Source organism: Stigmatopora argus, chromosome 4 (assembly GCF_051989625.1).
Source record: "Stigmatopora argus isolate UIUO_Sarg chromosome 4, RoL_Sarg_1.0, whole genome shotgun sequence".
In the NCBI taxonomy this organism is placed as follows: domain Eukaryota; kingdom Metazoa; phylum Chordata; class Actinopteri; order Syngnathiformes; family Syngnathidae; genus Stigmatopora; species Stigmatopora argus.
The window spans coordinates 23,383,907-23,399,632 of record NC_135390.1 but is presented as its reverse complement, the minus strand read 5'-3'; the positions used below and the strand labels follow the sequence as shown (position 1 = coordinate 23,399,632).

The 15,726-nt window shown below is 58.6% G+C and overlaps 2 protein-coding genes across 5 annotated transcripts; both read right to left on the bottom strand.

Annotated features, from left to right (window-relative positions):
* Positions 1 to 229: 229 nt before the first annotated feature.
* Positions 230 to 12,418, bottom strand: dennd4b (DENN/MADD domain containing 4B). Of its 4 annotated transcripts, none has more exons than XM_077597874.1 (29): positions 12,379 to 12,418; positions 10,867 to 10,963; positions 8,810 to 9,124; positions 7,683 to 7,929; positions 7,533 to 7,602; positions 7,300 to 7,469; positions 6,854 to 7,095; positions 6,716 to 6,782; positions 6,595 to 6,653; positions 6,392 to 6,536; positions 6,142 to 6,317; positions 5,737 to 5,837; positions 5,450 to 5,665; positions 5,237 to 5,382; positions 4,781 to 4,914; positions 4,574 to 4,688; positions 4,068 to 4,274; positions 3,840 to 3,968; positions 3,470 to 3,779; positions 3,253 to 3,400; positions 2,912 to 3,176; positions 2,739 to 2,834; positions 2,470 to 2,645; positions 2,352 to 2,406; positions 2,061 to 2,276; positions 1,526 to 1,622; positions 1,270 to 1,447; positions 1,134 to 1,192; positions 230 to 1,061 (listed from the first exon to the last, which is right to left on the bottom strand). In XM_077597874.1, the coding sequence occupies exons 3-29, from the start codon at positions 9,112 to 9,114 to the stop codon at positions 916 to 918; spliced, it is 4,275 nt and encodes a 1,424-aa protein (XP_077454000.1). In that variant the 5' UTR covers positions 9,115 to 9,124; positions 10,867 to 10,963; positions 12,379 to 12,418; the 3' UTR covers positions 230 to 915. The 4 variants fall into 4 exon arrangements, with proteins under 4 accessions (XP_077454000.1, XP_077454003.1, XP_077454002.1 ...); XM_077597877.1 differs by having other exon boundaries at positions 2,061 to 2,264; positions 12,379 to 12,417; XM_077597876.1 differs by lacking the exons at positions 10,867 to 10,963; positions 12,379 to 12,418 and adding an exon at positions 9,198 to 10,833.
* On the bottom strand, positions 11,246 to 15,718 carry aldh5a1 (aldehyde dehydrogenase 5 family, member A1 (succinate-semialdehyde dehydrogenase)). Its single transcript, XM_077597886.1, has 10 exons — positions 15,234 to 15,718; positions 14,931 to 15,014; positions 13,825 to 13,995; positions 13,637 to 13,753; positions 13,250 to 13,393; positions 13,037 to 13,180; positions 12,788 to 12,946; positions 12,549 to 12,712; positions 12,379 to 12,437; positions 11,246 to 11,853 (listed from the first exon to the last, which is right to left on the bottom strand). The coding sequence occupies exons 1-10, from the start codon at positions 15,528 to 15,530 to the stop codon at positions 11,642 to 11,644; spliced, it is 1,551 nt and encodes a 516-aa protein (XP_077454012.1). The 5' UTR covers positions 15,531 to 15,718; the 3' UTR covers positions 11,246 to 11,641.
* Between the last annotated feature and the right edge of the window lie 8 nt (positions 15,719 to 15,726).

Genomic DNA, 15,726 nt, shown 5'->3' with positions numbered 1-15,726 from the left:
ATAAAAACACCATAACTTAGTAAATCTCGTGATAATATGTATTTTTTTTCTCTCTCCTAATATTACTTCAATATTGTAATAATACACGAAAATTAGTTTTGTGCTGGGACACACTTAACATCGGCAAAAGTTAAACTCTGTGAATCCACACAACTTCCGGTTCACGTTACATAAAAAATAAGCTACAAAATGACTTTAACCTCTTAGAATTAAGATTGGAATCTTGTAATTGTACATTATTCATCATATTTCAATTTTAATTTCGTATTATTAAGATTTTTCTCATAATATTACAATGTGTTCTTGGCAAACCATTTCAGTTGCAGGGTACAATTTTCCAAAGTGCCAATGGAGGGCAGCAAGTTAACATATTTCTGGGAAAGAATTTTAAAAAACAAAGAGATTCGCATGCTTTTGATGCCATAAGACCAATTAATTGTGCCCTGAGATTGGTCTCCCGACCCCAAAATCTTGTCATTCTGTTTGTTTTAAAAATTCTTCCCCAATAGCAGGGCGCAAATTTTCAAAGAGGCCACAAGAGAGCAGAAAGTAAGTTAACATCTCATCTCATCTCATTTTCTCAACCGGTTTATCCTCATTAGGGTATTGGAGGGTGCTGGAGGGACCTCATGCACATTCACCTTCGTAAGCCGGACACGCTACTGGGCCGTCGATAAAAATATTCACTCCGACATGTTTATTCTGTTTGTATTTTCTATAAAATAAAATAAAACATCAAAACAAACAAACCCCAAAACATTTACAGTAAGCCAAATAAATTACAAAGGAAAGACAAGAGTTCCAATCCTGTGACATTGACTGCCCAGTGTACTGGCCTTTCTCAGGGTTAGGTGGTGCGGCACCAGGCGTCACTTTGCCCACCCGGCTGCGTCGGAAGCGGGGCATGATGAGGTATCAGCACTGGAGCGGCGGCTGAAAGCTCCGTCGGCAGTCCAGAGCTTTGGCGGCGGGGGGCTGCGCGCGCCGATCACGCAGCTCGTCTTTGCCCAGGACGCCGACCAGCCGCGAGTAGGCCGCTTTGTACTTCTTGTCGAAAGCGGCTGCCGGCATAGGGGGGCCGTCGTCAGCCGGGACGGAGAGACGGCCGGGACTTTGCGGGTGGCGACGCTTACCGGCATGATCTTTGCCCATGGCCGCCAAGGTCAGAAACAACAACTCTCGGTACACGCTCCTGCGTTCGGGCGGGGAAATGGCGTCACGGAAAATAGCGGGGCGGCAAAGTAAGGCGGAGACCACGCGGCGTCTGACCTGCGGAGCGGCGGCGGGGTGGCGGAGTCGCGGGTGTGGCGGCGCACCGTGTCGAGGAAGAGCGTGACGGCCTTGTGTACTTCGTTCATGCCCACGCACCGCAGGACCTCCTCCAGGAAGGACAGTGTAAATGGGTGGTTGTGGCGTCGCCAGCGCGAGTCACGCACGGGAACGCCGCCTGTTGGGAGAGGGAGGCTCGAGCGGCGAGCAGAGTAGGCGGGTGCAACGAGGGGAGCCGGCGACCTGCGTCGCTTACTGTGAAGACGCCACAGCACGTAGAGAGGCGGCCAGGAGTCGGGGTCCGGGGTCAGGGTGTCCCACATGAGCCTCACCCGAAGAGGGGCCTCCGATTGCTGAGGGTCAGGACTCATTCATTCTCGGCTCGCAAACACCGGCTTCCTTTCATTAAAGCTCACGTCGGCGGAGGGACGGCCACCGGCCGGCCCACGACGACTCTCTCACGCGTTGAATACCGACCGGACTATTTGTCTTTTTGGGCATTGATTCCCAGGGATCTCAGACAGTAAGAGGGGACAGCCATGGAGTGGACTTGGCCGCTCGGCTGAAGTTGAAGTAATCGCCTGCGTTTGTTCAAATTTGGCCACGTTCAAATGCCAATTTTAACCTGTAACTTACCGCGCCGTGACATGAATTTTAACAAATGAGGTTAAAACCGAAACACTGTGGTTCAAAGCTCCTCTTCCTGGTGCGATAGAAATACGCAGACGGACGGGCCCGTTGAGAAACGACTTAACGTCCGAAGCCCAAAGTGGGCGTCGGTCACGAGGTACCTGCGGGGGCCGGGGGGTCGGGCGCAGCAGCCGAGGCAGGTGGCTGGGCAGGCCCAGGCGGCGGAAGAACCACAGGAGATTCCAGAAAATGATGCAGTGGCTCTCCAGGAACTGCGGCTGCCCGAGAACCGCCTCGCCCTCGTGGTCCAAGAGACTTTCCAGCTCCTTCCGCAAGACTAGCGGACTGACGTACGCCACCGCCACCTGCGGGAGAAACTGCGGCGTTTGAGCCGCGGGCCCGCCGCGCCCCCAAGCTTTCCGCCCCGCCGTTGCCGCGCCGCCTAGGCTTACCGTCCCGTCGCTCTCGCCGGCGCCGTTGCAAGCGGGAGGCGCGGCTTGGCCGTCGCTGGGAGAAGAGCGTACGCATGTCAGTACGTCCCGGGGAGGAAAGTGCGACGGCGGTTCCCACCTGCCGGGCCTGGGTGGGGGGCAGACTTGCGCGTTGAGGAAGGGAACGAAGGAGGCGCCGCAGAAGGGGCAGCGGGAGTTGAGGTTGGAGTCGTCGGGCGTCCATCCCGCCATGATCTCCTCGTCGTAAACCAGGAAGCCGCAGCAGCGACACCGCGAGCAGCTCGACATCAAAACCTCAAACGGGCACGTTGCCATCAGTGCAAATTTCATAGAGGCGGCAGCGGTCGGGTTAAGGGGTTAACCCTAAGCCCCGCAGTTTCGGCCTACCTCCGTTCCCTCCTCGTCTCGCTCTGCGTCCCAAGAGTCGCGCTGGGCTCGGGGCGCTTCCACCGAGTCGGCGTCGCTTCCCGGCGACAACGAGCTCTATTCAAAAGTCAAAACGGGAACGTCACGGCCGCCGCGCCGTCGCAGAATACGGTGCGGGATGCACGCCGAGTCACCTCCGACGTGGCGCCGGCGAGGCCTTCTTTGCCTTCCGCTGGCGTTTCCGCCACTAGAACCGTCCTGGAGCGCCGCTGCTCAGAAGCCCGGCGGGAGGAGGACCCCACGCCGGGCCGGCGCTCGCCCACGCTGGCCGCGCGTCGAACCGCCGCCCGGTGGCGAGTGGGTGTCAGGAGCCGCTGTAGCCTTCCCGCCAGGCCCGGGCCGCGCGGCGACACTTTGTTGCGGTTCTCGTCGGCCGCCACCTCACGGGCGCTCGCCGCTCTGATGAAGGAGGGGGGTGAGTGACGGCGAGGCGAGCTCACCGTTACCCGCTTTGCTTGCCGGCGGTTCGTGTGACCTTCGGGACCTGTACGGGTCCTCGTTGTCGTTTTCCGCCGCCTCCGCGTAGAAAGCGGACAAGCAGATGTCGCTCCGACGCACGGCGACGCCTATGGTTGGCGGGGCCACGGGGGGCTTGCGCGAGGCGGCGTCGCCCGCGTCGGCCACTGCAACGAGACGAGGGGGCTCGACGTACGTTTGGGCGATATTTCTACGGGGGGGAGCGGACATCTTACGTCGCGCGGGAGTCAGGACGCTGCCCAGGCTGCTGCTCTTGGCCAAGGATCCCGTGAGGGATTCGTGACTGGAGCTTTCGCTCAGGCCGCTCCAGCTAGCCTGCCGAATCAAAGTCCGGCGGGGGACGGGCCGTCGCTCTCCGGGCGAGGGAGAGTGGCCGGCCAGGTCCCCCCGTTTGGGGCCGGGGCCGTCCCGGCGGAGCTTGACGGGCTGCCTGAAAAGGGCCACGGCCAGCACCGCGTTCCTCAGCTTGGCCCAGAGCAAGCGCCCGCCCCGGTGAGTGGACGGCCATTTGCTCTCCAGGACCGCCTGGGCGAGGCAAAGTTGGAAATATACATCTGCTCTCGGACGGCCGCTTTTCTCACCTACCTTGTTGTAGTAGCCGTAGGTAATGGTGTTGGGCGTGATGCCCGCCTTTTTCATTTCCAGGAGCACGCGAACGGCCAGCACGGGCTGACCGTATTGACTGCACAGCTGCATCAGGATCCGGTAACACACCTGAAAGGCACGCAGACGAGGGACCCGTGGAGCGATAATTGGCGCGGAGGCTAGCGCGGGCCAACGGAGGCAACGGAAGCAAAGAGGGGCCCGGCTCACCTCGTCGGGCAGCGGCACCTTCCTCCCCTCCATGTGCTTGAGGACATCGTAGGCAGCGTGGAGGGCGGGCACCTTGGCGCTCTGCGTGCGCACGTAGGCGGGCAGGCAGATGAACCACAAGCCGTACACGTGGCCCAGCAGGCACTTGCACCACATGTCCGCCGAGCCGCAGCAGGTTTGCGCCCGCCGCTGCGCCAGCTTCAGCTCCTGCCCCACAAATGGTCAAAGCGACACTCCATTTCATTTCATCCCTATTGCGCCGGTTCGGCGCAATAGGGAAAAGGCGGTTGCCCGGGATCCATTTTCTGCACCAATTTTCTCGCACTCTCTACCTCTAACCTCAACCCTCTAACCCTAACCCCCCTAATTTTGTGATGAGTTCAATTTCTTAAGCTTCTTACCGGGCTATGCATAAACTCCTCTTTTATAGTGTTTTCTTTTCTTTTCTTGGTGGGTTTTCGCGATTCCGTTTAAAATTTCTCCGATTTCCTTATTGCTCGGCGTACCTGTTTGGTCCGTCTGGGGGCGGGGCTACTGGGAGCCCCGCCCTTGGCAGGGACACAGAGTTGGTCGAGCGGCCGGTCAAAAAGCTCCGCCTTCAAGACCGGAAAGGTGTCGTAGCTACGCAAGTGGGGCAAAAGACAATCATTTTTATTTATTTTTTGAAAACACGTGGAACCGCGCGGGCTCGTCCTCCGCTGTCAATCGATCACCTGTAGCGGGCGGCGCACTCGGAGCCGTCCTCCTCCACTGGCTCCTCGGGCGGCACGATGAAGACGGTGCGCTCGCCGCAGGGACCCTCGTCCACGTCCACCAGCCGCACCTCCTCCGGCTTCTCCACGTCCACCTGTGGGACGGAGTAGACCAAGAGCAAAGTCTACGTCGGCGGTCGACGAAAAAGCCCTAAATTCCGCTATGGGATCTTGTCTCTCGCAGAACGCCCTGCTTGCAATTCCCGCTGGATTGGTCATTGAGCGCCCAAGTTCTGAAACTAATTGTCTCGATTCATCGGCTCTATCCTACGTTTCTTCTACAAAATGCCTTCCCTCAAAAGGCCGCCGCCCGTACGTGGGAAGGGGCGCCCGAGGACTCACGGGCGACGTCTACGAGTTTCCGCAATGTTGAGCAAAAAGTTGCCCCTAGCTCGGGCAAAGCGAAAAGGGACCCACCTTTTGGACGCACTCGTCGAAGAACTCCAGGCAGGCGTGGCGGTCGCTGACGAAGGAACACTCCTCGATGAACTGCGTGAACATCTGCGTGCGCGTCAGCTGGCAGAAGAACTTCTGCTGAGCGCGCTCGCGAGATTTCAGGAAACCTGAGCGCGGGAAGAGCGGCGTCGCGCGACCAATTCTGGGAGGGCGCCGTTCGGAGCCGGGGCGCACCCTGCAGGTTGAAGAGGGAGCCGCAGTCGGTGGCGGTGTCGGAGGGCGCCTCTGTGATGGGCAGCAGGAAGGCGCGGTAGCCCCGCAGCAGGACGCTCATGAAGCGCAGGAAAGCCTCCTGAATCTCCAGCTCCAGCTGCTTCCGCCGCCGGTACACCTGGTCAAAGTCCGTCAGCAGGAAGTCCAGCGTGGCCTCCTCCTGGCTGGGAGAGCAGACTGACGCCGCCGGGTGAGACACGTGGGAAGCTCGTCCACCCTGCCGTGCGCGCGCACGGTAGATGGCCTACTCTGTTCAAGGGTCTTGTGTAGGTCGCCTAGGGTGCTGAAAAGAAGCTTTGCCGGTTTCCGGGGTAACGATCGCCAGGTCAACGGCTTCTTGTCCTCTGACCTGAAGGGCGACAGAGGGCAAAGACCGATGAACCGCCGACACTCGGACGAGCCGTTCCCACGTCACGTCATCGTCCCCCCTCGCCGCTGACGAACGCAGGTAAAGGGGAGAAAACATCTCCGGGCATGTAAATGTGAATGGTCGCTCCCAAGTAAAATTCTCAGTGGCAAAAGAGGAAAAGACCACCCTCCCACACACATTCACACATCAGTCTTGCGCTCCCATACTTCCAATCGACAGACAGACTTTGGTGCCAGACCAGGACAAACGCTGCCACGCTAAGGGTGTCCGTCGGCAAACTCACTGGAAGACGGCGTTCGTGTCCAGGTCGACACAGACCACGTCGGCGGGGGGGTCGTAGGAGTCAAAGTAGCTGGAGTGCACGCCCACGATGAACGGCACGGGCGCCAGTAGCACTTCGGCCATCTGGAGCGGGCACAGCGGGATGTAGGGGCAGAGCCAACGCAGCGGGAAAGTCATCTGCGGGCAAAGAGGCGGGCCGTCAGCGGGAGGACGGCGCTTCGCAGGATTTTGGCGGGGGCACGCCGGCTTACGGAGATGAGCGCCTCGCTCACGGCCGTCAGGACGTCGGGGCGCAGCGAGTGCAGCAACACTTTGTGCTCCGTCAGCACGGCCAGCAGCAGCGTGCAGGCGTTCCCCGGGCCCAGGTTCTGGAGGAGCTTCAGGAAGCTAGCGCCGCTACGGACGCCACGCGACAAGGTCAACTTTTGAAGACGACGCGCGCACGCAAACGCACCTGAGGGGCAGCGGCGAGGAGACGGGCTGGCAGAGAAGAAGGTTGTCGTACGGCGAAAGCTGTGACGCAAAGGGCTCGGGGTTAACCCGCGCCGACCTCGGCCGGGCGGGCGTGGCCGTACCTGGACCAGGATGCGAGGTCGCCGGGGAGACGGGAAGGGCACGTTGCGCATGAAGCTGGAGATGTGCCTGCAAGGGAAGGAGAGCGTTGCTTTGCAGGCCCCCGGGTGGTGCCGAAGGAGACGTTTGCGCCTTCTGACTTCTCCAGGGGCAGCACGTGGGGTCCCGAGACGGAGTATCGATAGATGAAGGTCAGGAACTTCTGGAAGACGCTGAAGAAGGGCCAGTGCGAAAGGACGCAGATGCTCTTCTTGGCCCGAAGGGCGCGTTCCGGGAAGGGTCGGCGGTCCACCACGCTGAGCAGGCCCAGGCGCAGGCTCTGGCGCTCCGACAGAACCTCCCTTGGAAAGGCCTCGTAGAACTGGATGGCCGCGCCGTAAACCTGCGTGCGTGGGACAAATCCTGTGTCGGCCGTTCATCCGTGAATATGTTCATTCATACTGACGTGCTGTCCCTTATTAAATAAATCAAACTCAGAAAGCAGGGCCGTCTGGCTGACATCTCGACGAAGCGCCTTGAACGCGACCGCGGGCCAGCGCTTCTCCTTTGTTTTGGGTACGTTTGCTATTTAAAAATGAACCCTCACCTTGTCGCCGTTGGCCGAGGTGAGCACAAAGGTGGAGAAGACGGGCAACTGGTACTTGGCGTCCACGGGCCAGCTCTCCAAGGACACGCCCATGGGCAGGCAGAAGAGGGGCACCGAGCCGGGCAGCGGGAAGGCGTCCCGGTCGTCGGCCGGGTAGCGGCTCAGCAGACCTGAAAGCGGGGCCGGCACGATGAGCGGCACGTCGAGACCCGTCGGGACGGGCGCACGCTCACCCGCCTCGTAGACCAAGGCGTCGGCTTTGGCGACCGCTCGTTTGTAGCACAGCGACATGGCGGGACCCCACTGAAAAGAGCGGAGCGGACCGACTCGTGGCTCGTCCGAAACGGCCGGCCCGCATCGTCTCGGCTCGGCTCGGGTCTCACCATGCTGGTGTTGAGGTTCTTGTCCACGCGGCTGAATGTGTGCGGCGCCGCCTCGCCTTTGCCGGGCAGCAGGACGCCCACGTCGGTGACGCCCAGCGAGCGCAGGTCCGGCGCGCGGCGGTACGTCAGGAAGACGCGGTGGGTCGCCGGGCCGCCACCCGAGCTCAGGCTGGCCGAGCGGCTGTACGGCGTGGTCTCGATCACGTACCAGCCCGCCTTCAACTGCTCCTTACCCTCGTGCAGCAACCTGCGCAACGGGCGCAAAAACATTGGCTCTTCTGTTTGCCGCCTGTTGCTCTCCCCAAGTAGAAGGAAAGCGCACCGCCGCACGAGACCTTCACCGGACCGTCCTGACGTCGCCCCCGTCAAAATGGTAGACTTGATGTTACATTTTCTGCGACGCTTGTCCTCACGAGGGTCGTGCCTTAATTATCGATGCGTCAACGTGAATTTGAGATTCCACTTAAAAGTAGCCAAACATTGGCAACGCGACAAGCCGACTCCAACTGAAATGAGTCTTCCGCCAAGGCTGGACCGGATAGCCGAGTCCCGTGCCGATACGATTCATCGGATACGAACTCGTACAGCCCATCGAGGGAGTCCAATTGCTACAGTGGTGTGGCGCGGATTACACGTTTTCTACTCTCGGATCCTTTGGAGCGGATGGATTGAAGGGAGGAATTTTGTGGTTGGTCTCGGGGTTAGGGTCAGGGCCGAATCCCTAAACCCGGGCCATTCGATCGGTCATAAGGGGCGTTGTGGTTAGGCCAGGGATGGGCAAAGTATTCCACTGTGGGCCGCTGGCAGTGGGTGCCAGCTTTCGTTCCAACCATAAAGAACACACCTTTTTACCAATCTGCTGTGCAAACAGTGGATTGCGGCCAGGTGTTTATTGTTTCCGCAGAAAACTCATTGGTTAAATTGTCTGTCCTGGATGGGTTGGAACGAAGGTCTGCACCCGCAGTGGGCCTCCAGGACCGGTTTGCCCACCCCTGGGTTAGACCCTAACCTCGGGCCATTCGATCGGGGATACGGGGGTTAGGGTTAACACCCTCGGTAGGTCATAAAAGGGTTAGGCTTAAAAGCAAGGGGTGAAAAGCAAAAACTCAGCGGCGACGGAAGCTCACCCGATGTCCAGAACGGGCGGCTTGTCGTGACCCCTCCTGTAGCAGAGGTAGAGGCGCGGGTTGTTGATGAAGCCCCCCCCCAGCTCGGCCGAGTGTCCGCCCAGCGTCTTGTCGATGCAGGTGAAGCCCTGGGGCACCTCCTCGCCAAGACCCCTGGCAATCACCGCCAGGTCGGTGACGGGCTCCGCCCCCCGGGCCGCCGGGGCCCTGCCGTCGTCGTCCAGGGCTCGCCAGGGCCCCCTCGCTGGGTCCAGGCCCGCCACCACGAAGTAGTCCACCAGCTGCGGGCATTGGTCCTCCGTCATGCCGTCGCCTCTGCCACGGCACAGGTCAAGGTCAGCAAACATTCTGTGCGGGCGTTTGGCACGCAAAAGTAGCCCTTCCCCACATTTTCTTGCCTCCGCTAACCCTCACGTTGGTCTGCCGTAAGGGGCGTGACTCCAAAAATCCCCAGCCGCTCTTCCTTTGGGCTACAATCCTGACTGGCTCTGGAGAGCCCCGCTCCGACCGTGAGCCCCATTCATGCAAGGTTCGGCGCCCAAAAATAAAATAAAAATACTCGTCATTTGAAAAGCTGCCGGCTACGATAGAACTGATCCGAATGCAATGCCTTTAGTGTCAAGTACGATGAGATTTAAAGCTTCGCCATCAAGATCACACATAAATAAGTCACAAAAGATTGATCTACCATAAACATGCGGCCTCCAGTCAAAATGGCTCAAAAAGGAAGGACGCCTTCAGGTGTTTCCCGTTTGACGCCCCGGTGTGAAGAAATAATGTAGCGGTCGTGTGACCGACAGCGGCGCGGCACAGGAAATGGAAAGTTCTTCTAAAGCGTCATCGCTTCACTTCCTTTTTGCAGAGAAACTTTCAGTGCATTCGTCTCTGTTAAGTTGCTTGCGTGCGCCAACGTACGGACGGAAGCCCGAGCGCCAGACTTAGTGAGAGTGGTTAGGATTAGGGCAGGGGTGGGCAAAGTGGTCCTTGAGGGCCGCTGCGGGTGGGTGCAGCTTTTTGTTCCAAGCCATTCAGCACAGACACAGACCCAGTTGAACCAACGGGGGATGTGCTGAAGCCAGAAGCACCTGACTGCAATCCACGGATTGCACTTGTAACATACCAGATTGGTGGAAAGGTTTCCTCTCATAGGTTGGAACCAAAGCCCGCACCCACTGCGGCCCTTTATGGAATAGTTTGCCCACCCCTGGGTTAGGGCTACCTGAGCGCCATCGGCGTTGCCCCGTGGGCTCCAGGCTCGCCAGTTTCCCCACGAGTGGCAAAAAGAAATGGCCAAACTCTCCGCTTGAAAATCTGCCAATTTTCCAGAAATGTGGTCCTATATGCTACCCAACTAGAAGGAGCGTTGCCAAGTACTTCCGACATCATTTAATGGGCTTTCTGTGAGGAAGGATAGAAAGAGGGACGATGGCTGGGCTGGCCCGGCCCGGGACTTTTTGGGCGACCGAGCAGAGCTATCTTCCACGTACAGTACGGAATCAGCAGTGAGGCCGACACGCTAATCTTTACGGTGTCACTGTTAGCCCCCTCCACCCACGCACGGTACGTGATCACGGTGGTGAGAAGGACGGATCGGATAGACAGGCTCGGCGCGACCCCCCGGTCCGGAAATAAACGCACGACGTCACAGAGGAGCGAGGCATCGCGTGACACGCCAGGGGCACGCGCTGGGACGGACGAACGGACGAACGGACGAACGGACGGTGCGCAGCCCAGCCGTCAAGCCGTGCGACCGCCACTTCCATTATCGGACAGCGGCTGTGGCTGTGGCTGTTGCTGTTGCTGCTGTCACGTCGCTCAGCCTCATTTGTCTCCGCGTCCATGGAAATTGTCCTTTTTTAATTTGGGGGTGGGGGGGTTGTTTTGTAGAACAGCCGAGTTGTCCGTCTATCTATCGCTCGCTCGACCGTGTCAGATCACGGGCGCAGACATCACAGCAGCGGCGCCCCGTTACATTCGATGTCGCGAGCACCCGCTCGTTCGTTCGACATTATAGCACTTCCGGTTGCGCTTCGGCGGCGGGCGACAAGCGTCCCTACCTCCTCGGGAATGCTGCTTCGTCCGGCACGACTCGGCGACTATCATGTTGCTATCATTGGTCCGCCTCGCATGCAAACTCCATGTTGGATAGACCTGCTGAGAGAGGGGTAGAGGGGGAGAGGGGGGTGGTCAAGCTAGTCAGGCTCGCAGATATTTCCGCTTACGCCTTTCGAAATAAGGCAGAGCAGTGGCACACTTTGGCCACTAGTTCCGCCATCGGCTTCAAGATAAAAGAAGAGTGGCACGTCATGTCATGTGTGTTTCTCTCTCTCTCTTTCTCACACGCACGCACGCACGCACGCACGCACACGCACGCACGCACGCTCCCGGGCCAGATACTCGCTTCATGTTTGGATTTTCAAGTATTGGATCACAATGTGCTGATTGTAGGAAATCTTTATTGTTGACTTCATCTCTGAACAAGACAAACAATTATTTCCCTTAAGACAAGGACAAAGTCCTGGAGGTGCAGTATCCCTAAAACTCCTGGATGTCACCATGTGTGAATTGAGATGAGTCACATTCTATACATGTTAGAAAAATCAGCTCCCCGTTGGGGTCATCTGCTTTAATTGTGCTTTTGATTCCTTTTGGCCGGGGTGGAAAGAATCACCAGGTGTCACCCGAGCCCCGCCGCGTCGCGTTGCATCGGTAGTTGGGGGTCAACGACCGAAATGAGGTTAGGCTAACAGTCACGCGACGGCTCGACGACAGAGGTTAAATAGCGTGAGCGCGCCCTGACGGACGGCGTCTTTTTGCATCGGGGTAGGCGGGCTAGCCGGCCAAGCCGCCCATGCAGACGTACTTGACGTGGAGGTACTCGTCCACGCCGTACTTGGAGCCCTCCAGGCCCAGACCGGACTCCTTGACGCCTCCGAAGCTGCCCTCGGCAGCGGACAACAGCCCCTCGTTGACGCCTACCATACCCACCTCCAAGGCCTCGGCCACTCGCCAGATCTGAGACATGTCCGCCGAGTAGAAGTAACCTAAGGCGGCGACACGAACAGCGTCAAGCACCCGCCGCGTGACCCGAAGCCACGGCAAATTCTCAACTGGGCTTGAGTACTAGACCAGGGGTGGGAAAACTATTCCACTGTGGCACTCCCACAGTGGGTTAGGGCTTTTGTTCCAACCTCTCCTCTAAAGAGAAAAACTTTCCTTTCCACCAATCTGGTATCTTAGAAGTGCAATCAGTGGACTGCAGTCAGGTTCTTGTTTCAGCAGAAACCCCATTGGTTAAATTGTCTTGCTTGGTCGGGTTGGACAAAAACCTGCACCCACCGGACCGCTTTCCCCACCCCTGTACTAGACTGAAGCGATCCCGGGGAACCGAGTTAACCCTTGCCCCACAATCAGGCAAGGATGCAATAGCACCTAATGCTCTTGACGTGTGGCGCCACGTTAACAACAACACGACGAGTGCGGACGAGAGGCCAGGATTGGACAGGATAAGGATAGTATTGAAAACAAGTTTCCCGGCAGACATAGGTAGATTCGTTGCGGACGCTCACCTGCCAGGCCCGTTCGGGATGAGTTGGCGATGGCGAGCGCTTCCCCTTCAGTCGCAAACCTGCGGGCGAAAGACCAAGGCAAATTAGTCGTCCAACCTATCTGGGGTTAGGGTTTTCTACTGGGACGTAGCCGCGCTTGCTCTACTGGGACGTAGGTGCGCTTTGCTCACCTGACTACGGGAACCAGGGGCCCGAAGGTTTCCTCTCGCATGCACAACATGTCAGGGCTGACGTCCGCCAGCAGCGTGGGCGCTACGAAGGAGCTGCCAAGACGCCCGCCGCCCCGCAGGAGGCGGGCCCCACGGGAGAGGGCATCCTCCACCTGACCGACGACCTGGGAACAACGAGGAAGGCTCAGATTCGCCGGCCGTCTCTCCCCCTGTGGGGCGCCGTGGGCTAAGTAATCCACCTTGTCTGCCGCCCTGTCGTTGATGAGGGGTCCCTGCGTGGTGTCTGGCTCGCCGCCGTGTCCCAGCTTTAGCTCGCGGTCCATGGCGGCGCCCAACTTAGCCAAAAAGGCGTCGTAGACGGAGCTCTGCACCAGGAAGCGGTTGGAGCACACGCACGTCTGCCGGCGAGACGCGGTCAACAGTCAGGTTCCCGGCGAGACGCGATTAACATTCCGGTCGCTGGCCCGCCCACGCCGTCGGACGCTCACCTGTCCGGAGTTCCTGAACTTGGAGGCCATAGCTCCTCGCACCGCCTCGTCCACGTCTGCGCTGTCGAAGACGATGAAAGGGGCGTGGCCCCCCAACTCCATGGAGACCTTCTTGACGGTGTCGGCGGCCATTTTCAGCAAAACCTGACAAAGCGCCGCACGTGAGCCGGGAAGCCCTGGCGCGAGGCCCGTCCGAGCGCGGGACGGTCTTGCCTTGCCGGTGGCGGTGGAGCCCGTGAAGGAGATCTTTGCCACCAAAGGGTCGGTACACAGGACGCGGCCCACCGAGGGGGCCCGCTCTCTGGAGCAGGGGACCACGTTGAAGACGCCGGGGGGGACACCCGCCTGGCACGACAGCTGGCGGGCCAAACGATGGCGTAAAGCACAATTAGGTGTGGTTGAATTCAAGTCAATCACTTGGGGAGTGCATTTAACATGGATTTGAGCACACGTGCAACAAGTGCTTGAAAAGAGGCCTGGATTGCATCAGGACTAGATAGGACATACGTCTGGAACAGTGCTACATTTGGAGGGGAAATTGAAATAGGTCTCGCCCTGGACCGCGACTAACGTTGGCCGAGTCGCGTGCGCGTGTCTGACCTCAGCCAGGGCCAGAGCAGAAAGAGGCGTATCCTCGGCCGGTTTGACCACCACGGTGCATCCGGCGGCCAGCGCGGCACCGGCCTTCCTGGTGATCATGGCGCTGGGGAAGTTCCACTAGGACACAAAGGTGCCACTCGCTCATTGCCCCATGACTCGTTCGCTCGCCCGCTCGCTCCCTCACTCACCGGCGTGATGAAGGAAGCCACGCCCACCGGCTGCTTCAGGAGGAGGATCTTCCGGTCCTTGGAGGGCGACGGCACCACGTCGCCGTACACGCGACGCGCCTCTTCGGAAAACCAGTCAAGGAAGGACGCCGAGTAAGACACCTCCCCCAGCGACTCTTTCATTGGCTTGCCCTGGAAGGAAGATCACGCGCAGACTTGACGCTAACGAACGAGCGGTAAATGTCGCTCCCGCTAACGGCACGCCGAGAAAAAGCAAATGTCCCGTCGGCTCTGACGTAAAGGTTCCCGGAGTCTGATTTGAGTTATTAAATAAAGGGACAATGCATATTCATGAATATACACACGCAAATGTGTAAGATTATAGCCCACGGCTAATTTCCATCATCAGTCCCTTATGCAGGTTGTTAAAAAACGCAAGATAAAATCAATAAGGCAATTTTCTCACTGAAAACTGACATTTGATAATTCTAGACCAGTGGTCTCCAAACTATTCCACTGTGGGCCGCAGTGGGTGCGGGTTTTCATTCCAAGCCATAAAGAGGACACCTTTTTACCAATCTGGTGTCCTACAAGTGCAATCAGTGGATGGATTGCAGTCAGGTGCTTCTTGTTTTCTGATCAAATCTCATTGGTCAAAGTGTTTACGCTAGAACGGTTGGAACAAAAACCTGCACCCACACCGGCCCTCGAGGACCGGTTTGGGGACCACCGTTCTAGACGGTTATAGTGGACATTAATGTCCGGTATTGACGGACCACTTGGGAAAAGACACATCAGAAACGTGAAAAGGGTGCACAAGTAGGGAGAGCACGCCATGGATATTTAAGATAAACTGGCTGGACAAATCCAATGGGAGACGATTAAAATCATTGTTAAAGCGCCGTCTCGATCATCTGTCGTGGGCTAGCAGCCCCGGATGGCGTCGCGTTAACAAAGTTTCCTGGCACGGGACAAATACCACCATGGCTGCGCTAACGGCACGCTCGAGCTCGGCGCTCGGACGACACTAGCGCGGTCCGTGCCGGCCGGCGGCGGCGGCGGCGGACTAAAACGGAGCCGTGACGGGTGGGGCTCGTGCTAATAAAAGAGCGAGTGGAGAGTCTGACGCTCTCAAAGGTGATGATTCTGGCCAGGTCCTCCTTGTGCTGCTCCATCAGGTGGGCCCACTTCCTCAGCACGGCACCGCGCTCCTGCACAAAGCAAAAACAAGCAGCATTTGAAGGCGTGCCCATCTGGAAACCAAACGTGACAACGAGGGGGCCGTCAAGGGGTTCGATTCCCACGCGACAAGACGACACCTCCTGGAGCGGACTCGGTCGAGCGCACCGCTTCTGAGCGGAAAGCTCATTGCCGTGAAGCTGGATCGCTTGGAGAGAAAACTTCTTTGGCCAATTTGTGGGCTAGCTCACCTTGGCCGTGACGTCCTTCCATCGGCGGAAAGCCTGGTGGGCGGCGTCCACGGCTTGTTTGGCCTCTTCCGGGCCGCAATCGGCGACGCGCGCGATCTCGGTTCTGGCGGCGGCGCCGGGGTCCACCACCGCGAAGTCGTCCTGCGCGTCCAGCCAGCGGCCGTCCACGTAGGCTCGCGTGCGGACCAGGGGGGCGGCGGCGGCAGCGATGGCGTCCCAGCCGAAGCGACGACACGCCAGCCCCACGACCCGCGTCGTGCTCAGCATTCTCGCTGTCATGTTGGTCGTCATCGTCATTCCGGTCGTCGCACCTGCAGCCTGCTGCTGGCGGGATTTAAAACAAAAAAACCAAAAACAAAAAGAAGGGAGGACAGGCTTGCTCGAGCGATTCACGGAGCTGCTTCTTGCCGCTTCCAACTAGTTCGTCGTTCAGATCACGTGAGCGAACGCTTGACACTGGCCGCGGCACTCGTCACTCATGCGCATGCGCGAG